This window comes from Caretta caretta, chromosome 2 (genome assembly GCF_965140235.1).
Source record: "Caretta caretta isolate rCarCar2 chromosome 2, rCarCar1.hap1, whole genome shotgun sequence".
NCBI lineage: Eukaryota > Metazoa > Chordata > Testudines > Cheloniidae > Caretta > Caretta caretta.
In genome coordinates this window covers 210,968,408-210,987,518 of record NC_134207.1, presented here as the reverse complement: position 1 = coordinate 210,987,518, position 19,111 = coordinate 210,968,408, and the positions used below count along the sequence as shown (strand labels likewise).

The window sequence follows — 19,111 nt, the reverse complement described above, 5'->3', positions numbered from 1 at the left end:
ACAAAACGTATGCAACTATTTAGTGCAAAACAAAATGATCTTTATTACTTAGTTTTTAATTGCGGCATTTATTTGGGTATCAGATCACTTAGTTATAACAACATATAGTTTTGTCATCTGGGCATTTGCAAATACCATAAATATAAGCCAATCTTACAGAAAATAAACAATAATTAGATACACAGTAAACAAGGTTTGCAAATAAATACAGGTTATGGTTTCAGATTAGATTTTCTGGGCTAAATTCTTGCCTGATTTACAATGCAGTTACAAGGAATATTCTTTTTCCTCTTATTTTATTTTGTTTTCATTTAACAACACTTTCATTCAACTTTTCTACAACTTTTCCCCCTGTCTAACATGGCACGTACAACAAACAAAATGTGTATCTGATGCTGTCCTTTATATCAGGCATGGCATAACATTCCTCTGGGAATGCAGCAAAATGTCAGCAAGATACGATAGCTGGATATTAAAGCCTGTAGTTTTTTTCTGAATAAATGGGTATATTGGTGCCTATACCAAAGTGTGAATTAACTATATAGTGCTGTGGTTCTTCAAAAACATTTGTTACTCTGAAATATATCCATTCTTTATCAGACAAGGCTGTGGGACTATCTGAAATAGAGCTTGTCAAAAAATGCATGTGTATTTCATGGGAGGGAAAGAGTTTTTTCTTGAAATTTTTTACCAAAAATACCCCAACTCCCCCCTCCCCCCAAATTTCAAACAAACAAACCCATTTTTCATTTTTGACACTTTGGGTCCACACACGCACGCGCAAACACACACGCGCTTTTCCTCCTTGACATTTTGCCACTGAAAAAGAAGTGAGAAGAAGAAAAACAGGTAGTTTTTTTGGGGGGACAACTAAAAATTGGAAACCTTTTTGGGGCTTGGAGGGTTTCATTTATTTTATTGTTGAAAAATTGGAAAATTTAGAAAAACGTGAAAATTTTCTGCAAAAAAAATTAAGAAAGGTGAATTATTTTCAGAAAAAAGGTTTCAAATAAAAAATTTTGATCAACTTCAAGTTGAAGCTTTCCAGCAAACTCTCTATCTATTTGGCAGTATTGTGGGCTTTTGCTGAACGGTTGGACCAGCCATTAAATGTACGACATTTCCTATGTTTTTGGACATTTTTTTTTCCTCCCCACTTGCTAGGGTGTGGAAGATCACATTCTGCTCCAGCACCCGCTCATTTATTGCCATTTTGCAAATGGGGTAGCCGACCCTCGCTACATGCCTGTCAAGGAATGGAAAATACTGAGGAAGATACTTACAGAGACGCTAGAAAGCTACAATGAGCTTAATGCTTCTATGAACTTAGTTTTATTTGAGGATGCCATGCAGCATGTGTAAGTAGACTTTTTGAAAAAGCCCCATTTAAAGACTTATTTATGAAAAGCCCATACAGTCAGGTTTAGAGGAGATACTGCTCTCAGAGAACTATTGGGTAAGTGCCTCTTTTGGTAAGTAGAAGCACTTACACTATAGGTTAGCAGCATTTTTAATAAAACGATTATATTGAGAAGACCATCCAGCAGTGTTCAGGGTAAGAGAACATCACTGATACCATTAGGGAAATGCAGGTCAAGACTCTAATTAAGGTTGAGTTCCAGTTTACCTGTAAAGCAGAGATTCAACCTCTTTGTTTTACCCTTTAAGTAATTTCTCAGAAAAATCATTCTGTACAAGTAAACCCATTAATTTATTCATTGAAATAATTTTAAAAATGGGTTCTTTGAGAAATTTAGTATGTGTCAGCCTTTTATTTAAGGAAGAGAGGGTGGAAATATGAAAAACATCAATAGTCTCTAAAAATCAGGCTAATCTAATCTGGTACCACAAATATTAAAATCCTATGATTATGGTATGGTGTCACTACAGGGCAGAGCTTAGGGTTTTTTTGGGAGCCTTAACTGCACATTTCCATACCTCAACCTGTCTAGATTTCTTGTCAGCAGAATCTGAACTCTGAATTTCCTTGGTTTGTAATACTTACAACAACCTGTAATATGTTTTACCCTTAGGTTACTAATATGTACTCTATATCCATCTTGTTGTTGTTTTTTTGTATGGGACTGTATATTGGAATCCAGCATGGCAAAAAAATTGCAGTGCAGTTTCTGAAATCCAAGTTAAACTGCAGCAGTTATGTTTACTGGCAACGGAGGCAGCAGTGTTTCTGTTTTCAGGAGCCAGTGAAAGGATTCTGTGCAGTCAGTGGCTCACAAACTCAAATTGCTTCTACTTTTCACCATTTAAATTCTGTCTAATATACCCAGTCTCGCAATTAATGTGCAACGCTATGATTCTCAGGGAGTTATAGTGATCCCTGCTGACAAAGCTTAGTTTTACTAATGCAGTTCCTATTGTTTGTGGAGACAAAACTTCTAAAATGGAAATCTCTGCCCAAGCAGAAATTTAAATTAGAAAAATAATCCTATGGATTTTTTTCTTGAGGGCTGTAGATTTAGTTCTCGTGATTGGGAGATTTAAGTGATTATCAGAATGCCGAAGGCTTCTCTTGAAATGTTGGTAGCCCATTAACTTCTCACGGATAAAGTCTAGAGACAGCAAATAGCGTCCCTGCGTGTCAGGCAAAGTATTGGAGCTTCTTCGGGAACCTCAAGAGCAGCAGCCCCTGAAAGGTACATTTGGAACTAAATCCCCTAAAACTTTCCTCCCTATTGTTATTACTCTTACGAATCAATTATCCAATCAATGTAGAGGCTTGACAAGGATAGCTTTGCCCATGAGCTCAACGTATCAGTCTTGGTTTAACAGGTTTGCTGTTCTCCTTTCTGTAGGTATCCCTATTAGACACAGATCCCCTTCTACTGCTTAATTCAAAAGATTCCACTCAAGAATAGATGTCAGGAATGATTTCTGGAATGGGATAAGATCCGGTGTGATGACAATGTCTAAATTATCACACCATGTCTAGGATTCTCAGTGAGGCAAAAGGTCAAGGTGTCTTAAAACACCTCTGTTATGGTGATATTGAACAGAAATAACCCTATAATTAGATGACTGAAATCTTGACATTTCAAAAGACAATTTTCACGATTTTTTTAAATAATGAATTTTTTGTCCTTTTTTTTTACTAGCTCAGCCTAGACTGTTATTTATAACATGTCTGTTTTCTCTTTAACTCTTAGAAGCACTGATCAAAATACTTCCAACAGATCCTCATGAAACTAAATCGTGGTTATTCTGAGCCAAATTCTCATCTGGTGTAAACTTGCACAGCTCCGTTGACTTCAGCTGAGAATTTGATCTGTGGTTTAATATCACTTTGGCTTAGGATGTTTGGTGACTAGTCAAGTTCTTTCTTTAAACTCTAAGCAAAAAATGCCAGGTGTAAATTGAAGGCTGATCTTCAAACATGTCTTCATGAAGTGATTCTATAGCAAAATTTAGTTACAGTGACTCTTCACTTAATGTTGAAGTTATGTTCCTGAAAAATGCAACTTTAAGCGAAACAATGTTGAGCAACTCCAATTTCCCCATAAGAATTAATGTAAATGGGGGGGGGGGGGTAGGCTAGGTTCCAGGGAAACTTTTTTTGCCAGACAAAAGGCATTATATACATTTTAAACAAGCAATTTAATACAGGTATTAAACAGGCTGTCACCCCCCCCCATCAGCTCCCCTATGCTCCCCTCCCCCCAGCACCACCCACCGGCAGACCCCGTGGATCAGTACCTTCCCCCTGCTCCCCCCCGCCTCCTGCCCGCAGCAATCAGCTGTCTTGCGGCATTCAGGAGGCTGGGGGGAGGAGCAAGGACGTGGCGTGCAGCCTCCCCTCTGCCTCCTGAACACCACAAATGAGCTGAGTGCTGCAGGCAGGAGGCGGGGGGAGCAGGAGGAAGGCACTAATCTGTGGGGTCCGCCAGCAGGCGCGGGGGGGGGGAGGCGCATAAGGGGGCTGCCAGCATGCAAAAAGCAGGTGGCCAAACAACATTATGGGGAGCATTGCACAACTTTATATAAACATGTCCGGTAATGGAGCAGGGACGTAAGATTGAAACAAAGTTAAGCGAAAGGACATTAAGTGGGGAGTTACAGTAATCCCTTTGTCTTGGTGGTCCAGATCGCCTAGTACTAAATGCCTGATGTGCTCTTAAATGCCTGATCTATGCCCGTTGAAGTTAAATGAAAGTCTTTTTACTTCAGTAGGCATTGATTAGGCCTTTAAAATGTTGCTGAACAAGAAGTCACCTTAAAGGTTGTACATCCAGTGAACTCCGGTGGAGGAATGGTGCTGCATCTATGCTATTTGGGCAAGGAAGATTAATCTCATCTATCTATCAAGATTTCCAAATATTGGAGAAAGTTGGCAATAGAAAAATGAAATGATGATAGCATGTATATGGAGGTCAGGAGCACCCTAACACAAAAATAGTTACAGCCTTACATTACATATCCAGGGAAATTAGAAACTGAATTAATATGATCCTTGTATTCTATATTGTATTCATTTTTCCATCATCAGATGCCGCATTAGTCGTATCTTGGAAGCCCCTCGGGGTTATGCACTTCTTATTGGAGTAGGCGGTAGTGGAAAACAAAGCTTATCTAGGCTGGCAGCATACATCAGCTCCCTTGACATGTTCCAGATCATGCTGAAGAAAGGCTATGGGATCCAGGACCTAAGGGTAAACTGATAGATATTATTTGATTCTCCTAAGAATTAGTGACTTTGAGAAGTTTCTGTTTGGAACCTGTATAATGACGATAAGAGTGCAGGAAGGGCACTACAATTTGAGATTAGAGCTGGCCAAAAATTTTCAGACCAAAAAAGGTTAAAAATACCCCCAGACCTGAAAAAGATATTAAGTATTTTGCTTGAACCAATATTTTTCAACTTTTTCAGTTCTCTGAAAAATTAAAATAATTTTGTTTTGGATCAACCCTAAATTAATTTTGTGTTTGGTTGTTGTTTTTTCATTGGCTAGTGAATTGAAAAATCAGTTATTTTCACAGCTCTTCTTTCTGGAACAAAACTTGTGGTTCCTATGGTTTTCAGCTGTGCTTTTAAAATTTTCTTTAGTTCAACAGAGAAATCATAGGTGGAAGGGTACTTTTTGTCTATTTACATATTTTACAGTATTTTGGTAGTTTCCCTTAAATCCTGTGGAAATTCCTCCCCTGCCCCAAAGGTAGCTATTTTCTAAGCTTCAACGATATGGGTAAAAACTATGGTACTTACAATTATCCCCTTTGTTATTAGTTTTTGTTGATCAGTTGTAAGCTCATTAAGTGGAATAAAACAGGGCAAAATTCTGTCTTCTGTTACATGTGTGCCATTTAAATTAATGGAGCTACTCATATACTTAAAGTTAAGCCTGTGCTTAAGTGATTTGCTGGATCAGGGCTGGATTGTTGAGGACCTTGGGGATTGACTCCTATGTGCACTAATGGGGAAGAGGTTATATAGAATTTCTTCACCCCCACATTCCTTGTGGAGCAGCAAGTGAAGATTCCAAACCTAGTGGCCAGAGTGCTAGATGAGGGTCTGTGTATGACCCTGGCTGGTGCATTATGGCCCCAATAGAAAATTATCTGCCAGTTTGGACCAGGATCAAGCCACCAGAGCATATGCTTCATTGGCTACTAAGTGCAAAGGGGAGGTACAACAGTAAAATATGCTCCAGTGCACACTTCTCCCCCAAGCCATCCTTCCCAGCACCAACACGAAGGCTGAAAACACACTGCATATGGTTCTGCTCTACTTCCCATCCATAGAACCTTGCAAGCATATAATAGAAAAGGCAGGGGATTTTGCCTACAGTGAATGGCAAGAGTGTATATATTTATGCTGCTTTTCTTCCCTATTTGAAGAATATTAATTTGAAACCACCTGGAAGTTAAGGGGATTGCATAGAGATTGTAATGGCAGAATTTGGACCTTCACTGAGCTACTGTTGCCACCTTATCACAGAATCATAGAATACCAGCGTTGGAAGGGACCTCAGGAGGTCATCTAGTCCAACCCCATGCTCAAAGCAGGACAAATCCCCAAATTTTGCCCCAGATCCCAAATGGCCCCCTCAAGGATTGAACTCACAACCCTGGGTTTAGCAGCCCAATGCTCAAACTACTGAGCTATCCCTTCCCCCGATGAAGCATTCTAGCTAGGAATGATTTCAAGTATAGAGCCATTTGTTTTTTTGTATTCAGTTTTTGTGTGAAATAATCCTTGTATCCTGAAGTCGTCATCTCCTGCTAGACTTCCTGATCATTTCTACAATTAATTGTGATGTCAGAATTGGAGGACAATGGCTTCAAGTGAAGATTTGGGGCTTTTCTACACTGCCCTGCAGTTCACACTACCGGGGAGCGAAGGGTAGTTTGCCCCAAAGTGCTGTGCTGTGATTCCTTCATGTGGACAGCGTGGGAGGAAACCAAAAGGTTCCTAGTTGACATCCTGTTCAATGACGATGATGTTAAGATGAACTAGGAACCTTAGTTCACGCCTGCAGCATCCACACAGGGGGAGTTACAGCATAGCATTTTGGTGTAAACTGCAGTTCACAGTTTGGGCTGTGTGGCAGTGTAGACATAGCCTAAGATGTAGCAGCAGATGAACTTTTGCCCTAAACGATTGAGGAGGGGAGAGGAACCTGCTGATCCCGGTCAAAGCCAGAAGATCTCCCTAGGACTGGACCACATGGCGGGCTGAGCATATCAACGGGCATGGTATATCATCTATATCACAAAAGAAATCAAATTCAGATGCAGGTGATGTCTTCTCTTTTTCTAAATTATTTGTTCCATATTTGTACAATGCTTGGCCCAATGTGATCCAGATCCATAACTGGGGCTCCTAGGTGCTATCGCAATACAAATAACAACAATAACATCCCATTCCTCTCTCAACGAAATCCTTCAATGCTCTTCCTAGCAAAACAAACAAACAAACAACCCTTTGCATTCTGCGTACAACAGATACAATAAGAAAACCGATCAAAAAGATTAAGCTGGCTTTTCTGTGTGATGCCTAGATATTATTAGCATAATTACAACTGTTCTTGAAGGGGAGTTACTTGGCAGAGGTGTTACAATATCAGTTTTCACTATATTAGGAGGCAATTTTTATTGATTAGCAACCTGTTTTCATCACCACCACTTGGTCATGTCAAAGCCACTGTTCTTGTCATCAGATGTCAAAAACTGGAGATAACCTGCTTTTTTCCCTTTGGATGCAATGTGGCAAGCTAAAAAGCTGGAAATAAATTGTAAAGGCAACGAGGCATTGCTGTCAATTACATGCATTTCATGCTTTCCCCCCACTGTATCAACACTTTAACAAACCATGAATGATTGCCTCTTTTCCTTACAGGTAGATCTTGCCAATTTGTACATCAAGACTGGAGCCAAGAGCATGCCCACTGTGGTTTTGCTGACAGATGCCCATGTTGCAGATGAGCGCTTTCTTGTGCTGATTAATGACTTGTTGGCATCAGGTGATTAGACCAACACATTTCTTGAAAGATCTTCCCCAATGACAAACGATCTGTGGTTTCAGTGAACTTTAGAGAGAGATTATTTGTCTTTGAGATGTTTGCAGGGGGAATCCTTCAAAAGCAGCCATTTTAAACCCAGCCAACTTGAGTATTATACCTAGTTTGCTTAAGGAATCAGTGCCCCCTTGAGAAGGCTAATAACAAGGTCATGTGATTCATAGATTGTAGACTTCATGCCCCTGATTCTTCTCTTCGCTGATGTCATTTTACACTGGTGTAATTCCACTGATATAAATGCATTTATTCTGATTTTGCCAGTGTAAGAGAGAGGAGAATCGGGCTCTGTTAATATTTTGGGGTACGGATTCTGAATTTGGAGGTCACAAACAGGACGAGGGCAGGTTATGACCAGCATCCCATTCTTTATAGCTTGAGTGGAGTCCTGAAACTCTTTTTCACTTGTAACATGGGGTAACTGTCTGGAAAAAGTTGAGAGCTACTGTTTTAGAGGACAGCACACCCATGAATGTACTTCATGGTTTGTAGAAGTAAAACACAGAATTTTTTTTCACTTGAGAGAAAATTCTCTCTTTCGATAAAAATGTCTGGGTAGCACTAGCTGTTGTTTATTCCCATAGCACCTAGGATCCCCAGTCATGTACCAATAGCCCACTGTGCTAGGATCTGTACAGACAGGACAAGAAGGTAGTCCCTGCTGCTAGATCATATAAAACATACTTTAGTTAATAGTTTGGACTCTTGCTTTTTAGGACTTTTCTGATTTCTTCTCTCCCCTGCCCCCGTCCCCCTTATGCTGTTATGCAGGAGAAGTTCCAGATCTATTCAGCAATGAAGATATGGATGGCATTATTACAGGAATTAGGAATGAAGTCCGAAGCCTGGGTCTGACTGACACCAAAGAAAATTGTTGGAGATTCTTTTTGGACAGAATACGACTACAACTAAAAGTAAGGAAAATCACATGCTAGAGAAACTTTGTGAAACCAGCAGCTGGTGATGGAAAATTGGATTATTTGAATATGCTATCGAGTGTGTTTAGAATCCAGGATGCTACACATAAAGATGCACATTTCCACATGGGTAATGCCTTTGACAATGAGCTTACATTTATATAGTGGCTTTCATGCAGAAAGATCCCAAAGTAACGTACAAACGGGTTACAAACTATGGACCTAATTCTTCCCTAAATCTGTCTTGAAGTTATTGGGAGCTGGACTAGGCTGTAACAGTATATGCAAGTGTATTTAGATACAGGCCTTATCAATACTGGGACTCTAACTACTGGTTAGCTGCACTGGTGTAAATCATGTCTGCAGGAAGCATTTGCACTAGTGATTAAAATTTCACTTTAGAGTCCCCTTCACTCCCTATCATAATGCAGTTGTTTTATAGGTAAAATGTTGGAGCTGTTTAACAGAGCAACACTACAAAGCAATTTAGGGTAGGATGTGAAGAAGAATGCCATATCCTATTGAAACCTAGTGTCAGGGAAATGTTACGTAGACAGAACATAGTTATCCATATTGGAAACTGGAAAACAGAAGCCAGCCACTCTGCTCTTGTGAAAAGTGTCATGGCATCTTTAAAGGCTTGAAGGTCACACACACCTCAATTTTACATCTCATCTATACAGATAACAAGAATATCCACTTTTATAACTGTTTAAAAAAAAGCAGCAGTTTTGGATTGAAATGGATATAAATTCTTGTACTGCAGGGATTAAGCTGATCTCTAACCAATTTTCACCTCTCTTCACATCCACTTACTCTCCGCTGCTTTTTTGTGTCTTCTGCCTTCCTCTTCTATTGCCATCACTTCTGTCCTCCACTGGTGATTTTTTCTTTAACCCAGAACTGTGGTGAACATTGGATATTGGTCTCTGGGAGGCATAGGGAGGGTCTGGTATGAATTGCATTCTCTGCTACTTTTGATCATCAGGCTTCAAGTGCATCAGGGGAAAATAGCTGCCCACTTGATATCTAGCTCTAGTTAGTGTTGTTAGTCTCTCAGGCTCATGAACATCAAATTCATATGCAATTTTTTTTTAAGAAGCGAGGAAAAAAGCTGTGAATTCCTGTATATCTCTTCCTCAGTTTTATCTTCTCCCTTCCCTTCCCTTCCCTTCCCTTTGTACCCCTCTGATTGCTCCTATGATTTAATTATTTTTAAAAGGCCTTTTTAAAAACCTGCTTTCAAAATGCCTCTTACCTTGCCACCATTTTGCAGGTCTCACACTGTGCAAATTACCATTTCTGGAGACAACAACAGGGGGTATCTATTCATATCGCAAAGACTGCAAACTAGAGATTTTGTTGTTTTGTAGGAGACATAAAATTCATGAGTTAACACACTCACAGATATCTGTATGTACTTATGGTTATTGCTGGGTGACCTTCCTCCTCCTCCTCCTCCTCCTCCTCCTCCCTACCTCCTTTCCCCAGATTTGTGGTGTAAAAACAGACTAATAAGATATAAAAGAGAATACATTAAGTATTTCAATCAATTCCTGAACCTCAAGCTTAATGAAGGTAAAAACATCTCTTTACTATTCAGTGTTTTACTAAAATCAATGCTATAGATTAAGCCCCTGTTTTCTTTGTGAACACTGCTTATGTTGTACCTTAGTTAGGTCTGGGAGTAGAATCTGGACTTCAGATTAAATCTGGGCCCTTTTTTTGACAAAACATGCAAGAGTAAAAAGCAAAATGCCAGGATAAGAACAACAAAATTATTCTATTTGGAGCTTCAAAACAATGCTGCTATTAAAGTGTGGGGCTGACACCAATTCTGCTTATGCTGGTATAAATACTAACAACTTTTGTTAAGGTTACTGTTGCTTCAACCAGTTCTCCTCCTCTCCTCCATGACTGTTCATTCCTCACTTTTCCCACCTCCTGTCTCCTTAATTATCTTCATCATTTGCTGTAGAAATTAGCTCTGAAATGCTTTGGCATTCTGAGGCCCTTGCCTACAGGTCACCAAAATAAGCACTGGTGGCAGTTTGTTGGCTACATCAGAGCAAATGCAAGAACACGTTACTAGAATGTACATTTTAAAATCTCAAAAAGTTCTGTGTGTGAGGACTGGAAAGCAGGTGGGATGTGTAGCTAATTCAATAAAGCCACAATTTATATGCTATGAGGAAGTTAAAAGAAAGCATAAAAAGTACAGTACCTTGTAGATACTCGTGAGCCATTTTGAGGTGGAAAAACCAAGTAAGCTTAGGTAGAAAAGCATCCGCACCCCAAAAGTGCAATATAAATCATAATTCCACAGGTTTAATTAAATAGGTCATCAAAAGTAATTATTATACCATAAAAGTAATTGTGCCTAACATTTAGAAAGGAGAGAAACTACTAGTTGGGACGGAAGACTGAGAAACTGTTAAATTCTGAGTCGCTCCTGCTTAGCAGTGTGTGCAAGACTTTGGATTTTGATTGTCCTTGCATCAAAGGTACTCAGAAAGCTGGGTATGAAATCTGCATGAATGTGAGGAACAGAGGCTTGGTCTACATTTCAGCATTAGGTCAACATAAGGCAGCTTATGCTAACCTAATTATGTCAGTGTACAAACTACAGACTTGCTCCCGCCGATGTAAATGCCCTACTACACTGACATAATAACTCCACCTCCACAAGAGGCATAGGGCTTATGTCAATGTAGTTAGGTTGATGTGGTGTCAGTGTAGACACAGCAGGTTACTTGCATTGGCTGTTGGTTGTCATTTTTGTCAATTTCATGGCTCCCTGCTAGAGCCGTGAAATTGACAAGAAAGCCCAGAGGCTCCCGGTTCCCCGCCTGGAGCAGAGCTGCGCCTGCCTGCTCCCCAGTCCCAGCCAGGCTGTTGCCCGGGCTCCTGGCTCCCCATTCCCCACTGGGAGCCGGGCTGCACTGAAGCTCCCTGCTTCCCACTGGGAACGTAGCAGCCACTCAACAGGGATTTGAGAGCCCCAACAGCAGGTGTGCTCCTGGAAGGGAACCCAGAGCCCTATTGGCAGCTGCAGGGAGCTGCAAGTCCTGACATGGAGTGGGGAGCTGAGAGCCACCCCGGTGGCTGCTATGCTGCCTGCGGGGAGCAGGCTGCTGCTCCCCTGGGCTCCCAGTGGGGAATGGAAGCTGGGAGCCCTGTGGCAGCCTGGTGGGGAGCTGGGAGCCCGGGGGTGGACCAGCTCCTGGGGGGAGCAGTGCATGTAGCTGAGAGCCCAGGTTCTCAGCCCCCAACACTGCCCCTCTTCAGTCGGTGGAAGTACTCCTGGTGAGGACACACACCACCGACAGAAGAAGGGCAGTGTGGACATGAACCACTGCAGTAATTACTGCAGTAGTTGTAAGTCGACCTAACATAAGTTGACTTACGTTTGCAGTGTAGCCATACCCTTAGTTAAGTGGGAAAGAAGTAACAGCTTCATGAGATTGGAACATAGTTTTGCAACATAGAAAGGGAACACGTGTAAAGGTGTAATAAATACAACTTGGTGTTATAATTGAACTGCATGGTTGCAGAAAAGTAGGAGGGCTGTATGGAGGAGAGGGGAACTTATTTTAAGATCACAGAGGAGAGGAGGCATGAAAAAGGGGCATGAAAAAGTTCAGATAATCAGCCATACTTTTGAGATTCTCTAACAGAACCTCGTATCCTATTTTTGTTCACTCAACTCTGGTTCAAAGCTTATTATTGTTGACACATTCTCAAGTGCTATCCAGGATAAATGTACAAGTGAGTTATGGGTAGAGGAATCTGAGGTAAATATGAGAGGGGTGTTCCCTCTGTCTGTAGATAAACTAGATCAACTGGGGAAAACAGAGTGACTACAGCAAATCAAATCTCCATTATAATATGAAATAGTCATTTCCTTCCCCCCCCCCCGTGCCGCACAAAGAAATAAACAAACCGAGATCATAGCTATAGCAAAGTGAAGCATTGTGCCAAGCATGATGGAAATTGAATTGCTACATGTGAGCCACAATTAATTAGGAGTAAAATAAAAGGGGGTAAATGGAATAAAAAATGATGAGGGGTGCAGTGCAAAACTGAGACCATGATCCCAAATGCATGGATTTGGGGCCTTAATTTTGTTTTTTATATGTAGGATTTTTCCCAGTAACAGCTCCAGTTGCCATCTTACTAACTCAGCTGGTATTTTCATGTTAACAGTTGTCTGTCTTCTTTACTTCATCTCTCTTCACCTCCTCTCCCATCACTTTCTTCTCCCTCTCTGCCAGTCTTTCACTCTCTCCTCCTCCTCCCCCCATCTCCATAATGATTTGCAAAAGGACTGTTGAAATTGTGCTCTTTATGCTAATCTTCTGGCCAGTAGCGTTTCCCTCTGAGAACAGTGCCAGCGGTTCTGTGAAGCTGTCAGTGATCACACAGTCCTGCTTCTGGAGCCAGCACCATCAGGAGGAAGCACCACTTTGCCCCTACACCACTAATTGTGAATTCAACAACAATTTCCTTATCACATTGGTAGAAAGGGGTGGAAGCATGGGCGGAAATCCCCATAACCGTGCACTGATTTCAAGCCCTTCAAAGCTAGAACAGACCAACGGCAAAGTGACAAAAGCCACATGGGTGGTGGTGTTGCAACAGACTCTAGAGGTGCCAGTCAGTGATGAGGGTCTCCTTTTATGAGGCATGGCAAACCGGCATAAGAAAAAGACCGTCCTTTCCCCCAAAGAATTTACAATCTGAGCATAATCTTCATTATTTGAATGGTAGTTTGGGGTCATTGCTGCTGGAATTTATTCACCTTTGCCCATAAGTGCAGATTGATTGCAACAAATTGTCCATATGGTTTCGTGAGCTACAGCTCACTTCATTGGATGCACCTGTATCGGATGCTGTAGCTCACAAAAGCTTATGCTCAAATAAATTGGTTAGTCTCTAAGGTGCCACAAGTACTCCTGTTCTTTTTGCGAATACAGACTAACGTGGCTGTTACTCTGCAACCTGTCCATAGGGGTTACTCCCACATGGAAGAATTTGTAGAAAACTGTTCTGTAGTAACTAGTCTTCGGTATTTTTTTTGTATGGAAGCCACTCATCCCAACTTGTCTTTCTTTCCCCTCCTCTCCCAAGGGTCTGCCATCCCTGCCAAATGTTATTCCTGACCAATCCCCTCTATTTTTAATCCTTCCTTGACTTCTCTTATTTCACCCCTCTATATTTCCCCCACCCCAGCTTTCTTTATCTCTCTGCTTTTCTTCCTTTTCAGCTGTCCTCACTTTGCTTCTTGACAATTTTCTGTGAATAAATTATAACAGCAGTGACAGATGACTAAAGAGGCAGAATAAACCTATCATCTATCTAAAGTGCTCCGCCAGTCTCTGTCCTGGCTTCTGCAGTTATTAGGAATGATTATAATCAATTCTGGACGTTTTAGTGAAAGTACTATTTGGGTATTTTTCCACTGGAACTAATAGTATTAAGATACTTACTCAAACAGATGTTGATACCACATGATATGAAGTAGTCCTAAATAATAAGAGAAACAATGCATTTCATCTAGGAGGGTAGAAATGGGCAAAAAAACACTCCTTCTCACTTTTGACAGTCCAATGCTTGACAGTCAGCTAATTATCTTAAATCAAACATAACGCTCTAAAAAGATGTTAAGTAGAGTAAATATCCACTCCACCAGCTCCTCTGGAGTAGCTTTTGCAAGACACTGATATCAACAAATAGTCTCATCGTGGTATTAATTGTTGTTATTATTTAGTTTATTTTTTTATTTAATTTTTTTATCTATTTTTTATTTATTTATTTATATTTTACCTAGATGTTTTAGCCCTGATGTGGAAGCTGTATTCTGCTTTCCAGAAAGAGTGATCATTGGAAATGCATGTACAAACTATGAGCCCTTTTCTTTTTTTCAGATGCCTTTTGAGCTTGCAGGGAGATTTTGAAACATTATTAGATATTACTTTAACCTACATAGCCAATCTAACAGTCTATCTCTAACTGTCTCTGTGTTGACAAAATTTTACAGTCACATTACTGATTTTAATATACATCAAGCTAAATAACTGATACTAGCTTGGGGAGGGAGGGGAAGAACTGAGAGGCAGGCATTGTTTGTATAATATACAATATAGTGAGTAAAACTTATCTGCATTAGGTAAAACTGTTTTTTGCCTAAGTTCATTAGCTGCTAGGCTGATTGGAATTTCAGCTGTGAACCCACTTGCAATGGCTCATTGCCATGGTTCACTACATTCCTTTCTTTAATCGCCTCAACTTGCCATGTAATTCTTTACTCTCTTTTCCCTCCTCATCTCTGCAGATCATTTTGTGTTTCTCTCCAGTTGGTTCCACGCTGAGAGTTAGAGCTCGGAAGTTCCCAGCCATAGTTAACTGCACAGCTATTGACTGGTTTCATGAGTGGCCGCAGGAGGCCCTGTATTCCGTCAGCAGGAGGTTCATTGAGGAGACGGAGGTGATTGAGGTACAGAGTTTCAAGCTCGTCAATCAGATGAGAAAGCAACACAGATCCCTGAAAGATCAATAATTGAATAAGCTGGAAAAACAATTTCCTTTTTCATTCCTTTTGCATATTCATTGTCTTTTAAGGTTATAAAGCTTACTCCAGCTACTGACTGTGCATTTCTATGACATGGGGTCATAGAAGGGGGAGGGAAACAGTGCTGAGAGTGCATGGCTTATCTTTCCCAAAATTTCCCTGGATGTTGGGCTTTTGGAGATCCCACAGACATGGGATTGCCCCGGGCCATCGGGTAGATTTAACCCTGTCAGTATAATTAGAGGTGTTCACTAGCACAGTAATAAATGGGGTCCCCAAACATTTGCAGTCTACAACCCAGATTGTTACCTCAGCAGAGCTAAATGTTTTCCATCCACTGAAGTTCTGGGCAGGTTGAAATCTTCCCAGCAGCTACACACACAATGCAGCCAGCAGTTTAAAACCTGGGGACAGAGTTATTTCCTCCCCTTACACTGGAGTCTGAAACTTGACCCACCCCAAAAAACCCCATGACAATATGTTTCCTTTTAGGCTTTCAGTGTGTAAAAAAAGCCCAAACATAGCTCCTGTGATGGGCTTTTAAACAGCCTGACAGCATTTTTCCAATTGTGTTTTTTCTCCCGTATTGTCTTGGGGGTAGTATGGAGAAAGGAGAAAGCTACTCATTAAAAGACTTTTAAAGGACATTGACCTCCTTCTTTCAAGGGTGTTTTGTTTCTGTCCCTCTTTCAGCCTGATAGGGATGTGAGGGTGTATATCTGATCAGGCAGCTGGCATCGTTACGGATGCTGATGGCAGAAACTGATGTGAAAGCGTAGATAATCCAGTTCCTAATATTACAGTGCTTGCTCCTATATAGTTAATCCAGAAAAGATGTTTAATCTCTTTCAACAACTCTGAAAATATTCCTCTGTGAATTTTGAATCCCAGGATTTTGGGAAGACCATGGATCCTCTCCCTTTTCACAATGGCAGGTTCTGAGTTGTTTTTCTAAAGTAGTGTGTAAGTGAATTTGGTGGCTCTGAAGGAGAGGGACTCTCAGCAGAGGCTGGTGTGCCAGCTTCTATATGCATTGGTGGCTGGATCCTGACTTTAATATATGATTTACTATTATGGTATTCAACCTCCTTTGGTCAGAGACTGCCAAGGGTCTGATAACAGCTTGTGTGGTGGCTTTGTGATGTAGACTACTATTTTCACTAATGAGCTACGTGCCAATTTGAACTCTGATCTCCAGATGTGAGAAGTTGGTTCATTAGCCCCTCGCTCCCCCACATGTGGCTGTTTTTAAAAGTTAGAATCTAATGTGTGTGGAAATTTAATGCAGAGAGGGTGCTGATACAGTTTCATTTATAAGCAAGAAAGATGTCGGGACATTGTTGGTTTTGGTTCAGTGGCAATTAGTGTGTAGAAACTCTGACTTTCAGGGAACAGTACTTCCATTTTCCTGGGTCCATCTAGTGATATAAGGGATTTGTAAAGACCTGAAGCACAGGATTTCAGGAGTGCAGATGAAGAGCCTAGCATCTCAAGTCAGCTATCCCCTGGCATTAAGGAGAAACCCCATAGGGAGAGTTTCCAGGCAACCGAATGCTGTGGGGATGGCAAAACCTGCAACTGAAGGTCTGGTAGTGGCAACAGGTAAGATAAGAGCTCTTAGAAAAGAACTTGCAGAACTTGATGCCACCAGTTAGATGCAATAAGGACTGGAACTTTGGGAAAAGAGACAACAGATTTTGTACTGGATTAATATATTTTCTGTTACTGATAAACATCTGATTTCTGTGATAGACTTTAGTTATTAGTTAGTTGAAAAGCCTGAATAGGGAATAAAATTTTAATGTGAAGGAGACTGCAGCATTTGTGCTCCATTCATAAGGAAAAAATACAGAATCATTAAAGAATAAAGTAAAGAAGGGATGGAGGGCCCTCTTTGGTGATCTTTACATCCTGGTAGCAGAGCTATTTTGTGTCCTTTACCTCTTGTGCCATTGACAGTGATCAGTGCCAGGCAAGTTGTGATATGAAGCGTGACCAATGACATCTACTGGCTATGGAGAGACTTGCTTCACTTCTTATCTCAGTGTCTCACATCACTGTTTGCTGTAGACCGCTCTACAGTGGTATACTGATGCCTCCTATAGGATTCTAAGAGCAAGAGAGAGAGAGAGACTTAGAAATCCTTACTGTTTTTGATTAAAAACAGCCCAACCTTGCCTTGTAAGGTACTTAGAGAGATGTTGGTGGTAGGACACCTGAATATATATGTATATATATCTATAATTTTTTTTGCTGTTTTATCAACTTACACATTCCTGTTTAGTTTAAAGGAGAAATAAGGATAATGTGCAGAAGAGAGAGCATGTTTATGATGCACTTCCTTTTGTCTAAAGGTTAAGCACATTTATTTTGATTTGAATGAATACAAATTTTGATCACTTCCTTAATAAATTGAAATCCACACCGTTAAGAACACAACATGGGTCATCTCAGTTTAGGCATTTTTAACGGACCCTTTGCTAAGAATAATGTTTTTACATAGTATAAAGTACCTGCTTTGGACATCTGGAAATAAGTCATTAACAGAAGGATATGTGCATATGTGATTCTCTTCTGTACAGAGGCACAAATGAGTGGATAACTGTCCCTAAAAAATATTTTTCCTGTTCAGCCTAATAATGAAATAAATGGCAGTTGACCCAATAGACAAAATAATTTGACGTTTTTATCTTCATCATCAGACATTTATTTTAGGACTCGTCTCAGCACTCTCTCTTCTCAGAGTAGCATTTGATGGCTGAGACAGTCCAGATAATGTCAGTGGGTATGTGAAGCCAATTAGAAGACTAACATGGTAAAACAAGGTATAAAAAGACAGGCAAGGGAGGTGGGAGTGGAAGGGGGTATGGTGGACCTGGAATAGAGAAGGACAGAGCAGCTATAACAGCTGTCTTTTTGAAAGAAAAAAAATACTAAAGGAGACAGAAGAGAAGCAGAGATGAATCAGAAAGGCAGGTGAGGTGAGTAACATAGCAAAGAGGGCAGCTGAGAAGTAGTGGAAAGTGTGAAGGGGGAATGATCAGAGAGGAATGGGGAGCAAAGGGAGGGTCAGGAGAGCTGCAGAGATGTATTAAGGAAGTAGGGTGGGAGAGGATTACCCTGAAGAACAGAGAGACCCTTAGCTGGTATCTGGCCGCCTCTGTCAGCTGAAAGGGATTTATGTGGGTGGGTTTTTCCTTTTTTCATTTGTAGCGCTGCTGTGTTTCATGGGCAATTCAATTTGCTTCATTTTAGATATTTAGATATCCTTTTATCGCCTCTTATCAGAGGAGGCTTGTTAGCCACAGTTCACCTGTGTCCAAACTGTTGGCATGTATTATGATCATGTCATCCAGTAACTTGGGAAGATGAATGCCAGATCTACAGTTAAGCACTTGGTTATTGGTTTAACCTACACTCAACTTTTAATTGTCCAAAACCTGTGTTTTAAGAAAACCGCAGTAACTACAAGAGGTTTGAGTTTGAGGCAGGTTTTGAAACTGTGCTTTAAAAGAAAAAAATCACAACAAATAAAATAGTACAGCTGAGTGGCCCCTTTAAAAATAAACCTCTGAATTTAATGCCAGCTCTCTTGTGGTGAAATGAAACACAAGAAATTCAGGCCGATGGAGAGTAATTGGATTTTGTGGTTGGTTTAGGGTTCAGCATTTAGGCAGCATCTACAGGTGAAGAGAGAAAACCAGCTTTCTCCCCACCTCTAGAATGAAATCCTGGCCCCACTGGAGCCCATAGGAGTTTGAAACCAAAGGCAAATTGGGCCAGGATTTTACACCTATTGTTTAAAAAGTCTAACACTGTATTTTGGGATTGGGTCAGGGGAAGAACTGGCAACATCCCAAAGCTTCATTCTCATCGGTTACTAGAATCTCTGGATGCAACTAGGCAATGGTTATTGCATATCACCATGTTCAGTGGGACTGAAAATCTAATCAAAGAACTTCATTTGGACTAACAGAGGATTTACAATGGCTCTTTTGCAAAACCCACATCAATTTTCAGTAAACTCCTTTTTGCTTTATTTTTGAATTGTGTTAAAAAAACTCAGCTATCTGACTGATCCTAGCAGCAGGATT

The 19,111-nt window shown here is 40.7% G+C and overlaps 1 protein-coding gene across 2 annotated transcripts in view; it reads left to right on the top strand.

Moving 5' to 3' along the window:
* The window catches only part of DNAH11 (dynein axonemal heavy chain 11), a 285,994-nt gene that overhangs the window by 156,160 nt on the left and 110,723 nt on the right, over nucleotides 1-19,111 (top strand). For both annotated transcript variants that reach the window (XM_048838362.2, XM_075125798.1), the window contains 5 exons: nucleotides 1,165-1,358; nucleotides 4,502-4,664; nucleotides 7,352-7,475; nucleotides 8,301-8,443; nucleotides 14,781-14,942. In XM_048838362.2, the coding sequence (XP_048694319.2) occupies nucleotides 1,165-1,358; nucleotides 4,502-4,664; nucleotides 7,352-7,475; nucleotides 8,301-8,443; nucleotides 14,781-14,942 (786 nt within the window). The remainder of the gene's footprint in view (nucleotides 1-1,164; nucleotides 1,359-4,501; nucleotides 4,665-7,351; nucleotides 7,476-8,300; nucleotides 8,444-14,780; nucleotides 14,943-19,111) is intronic.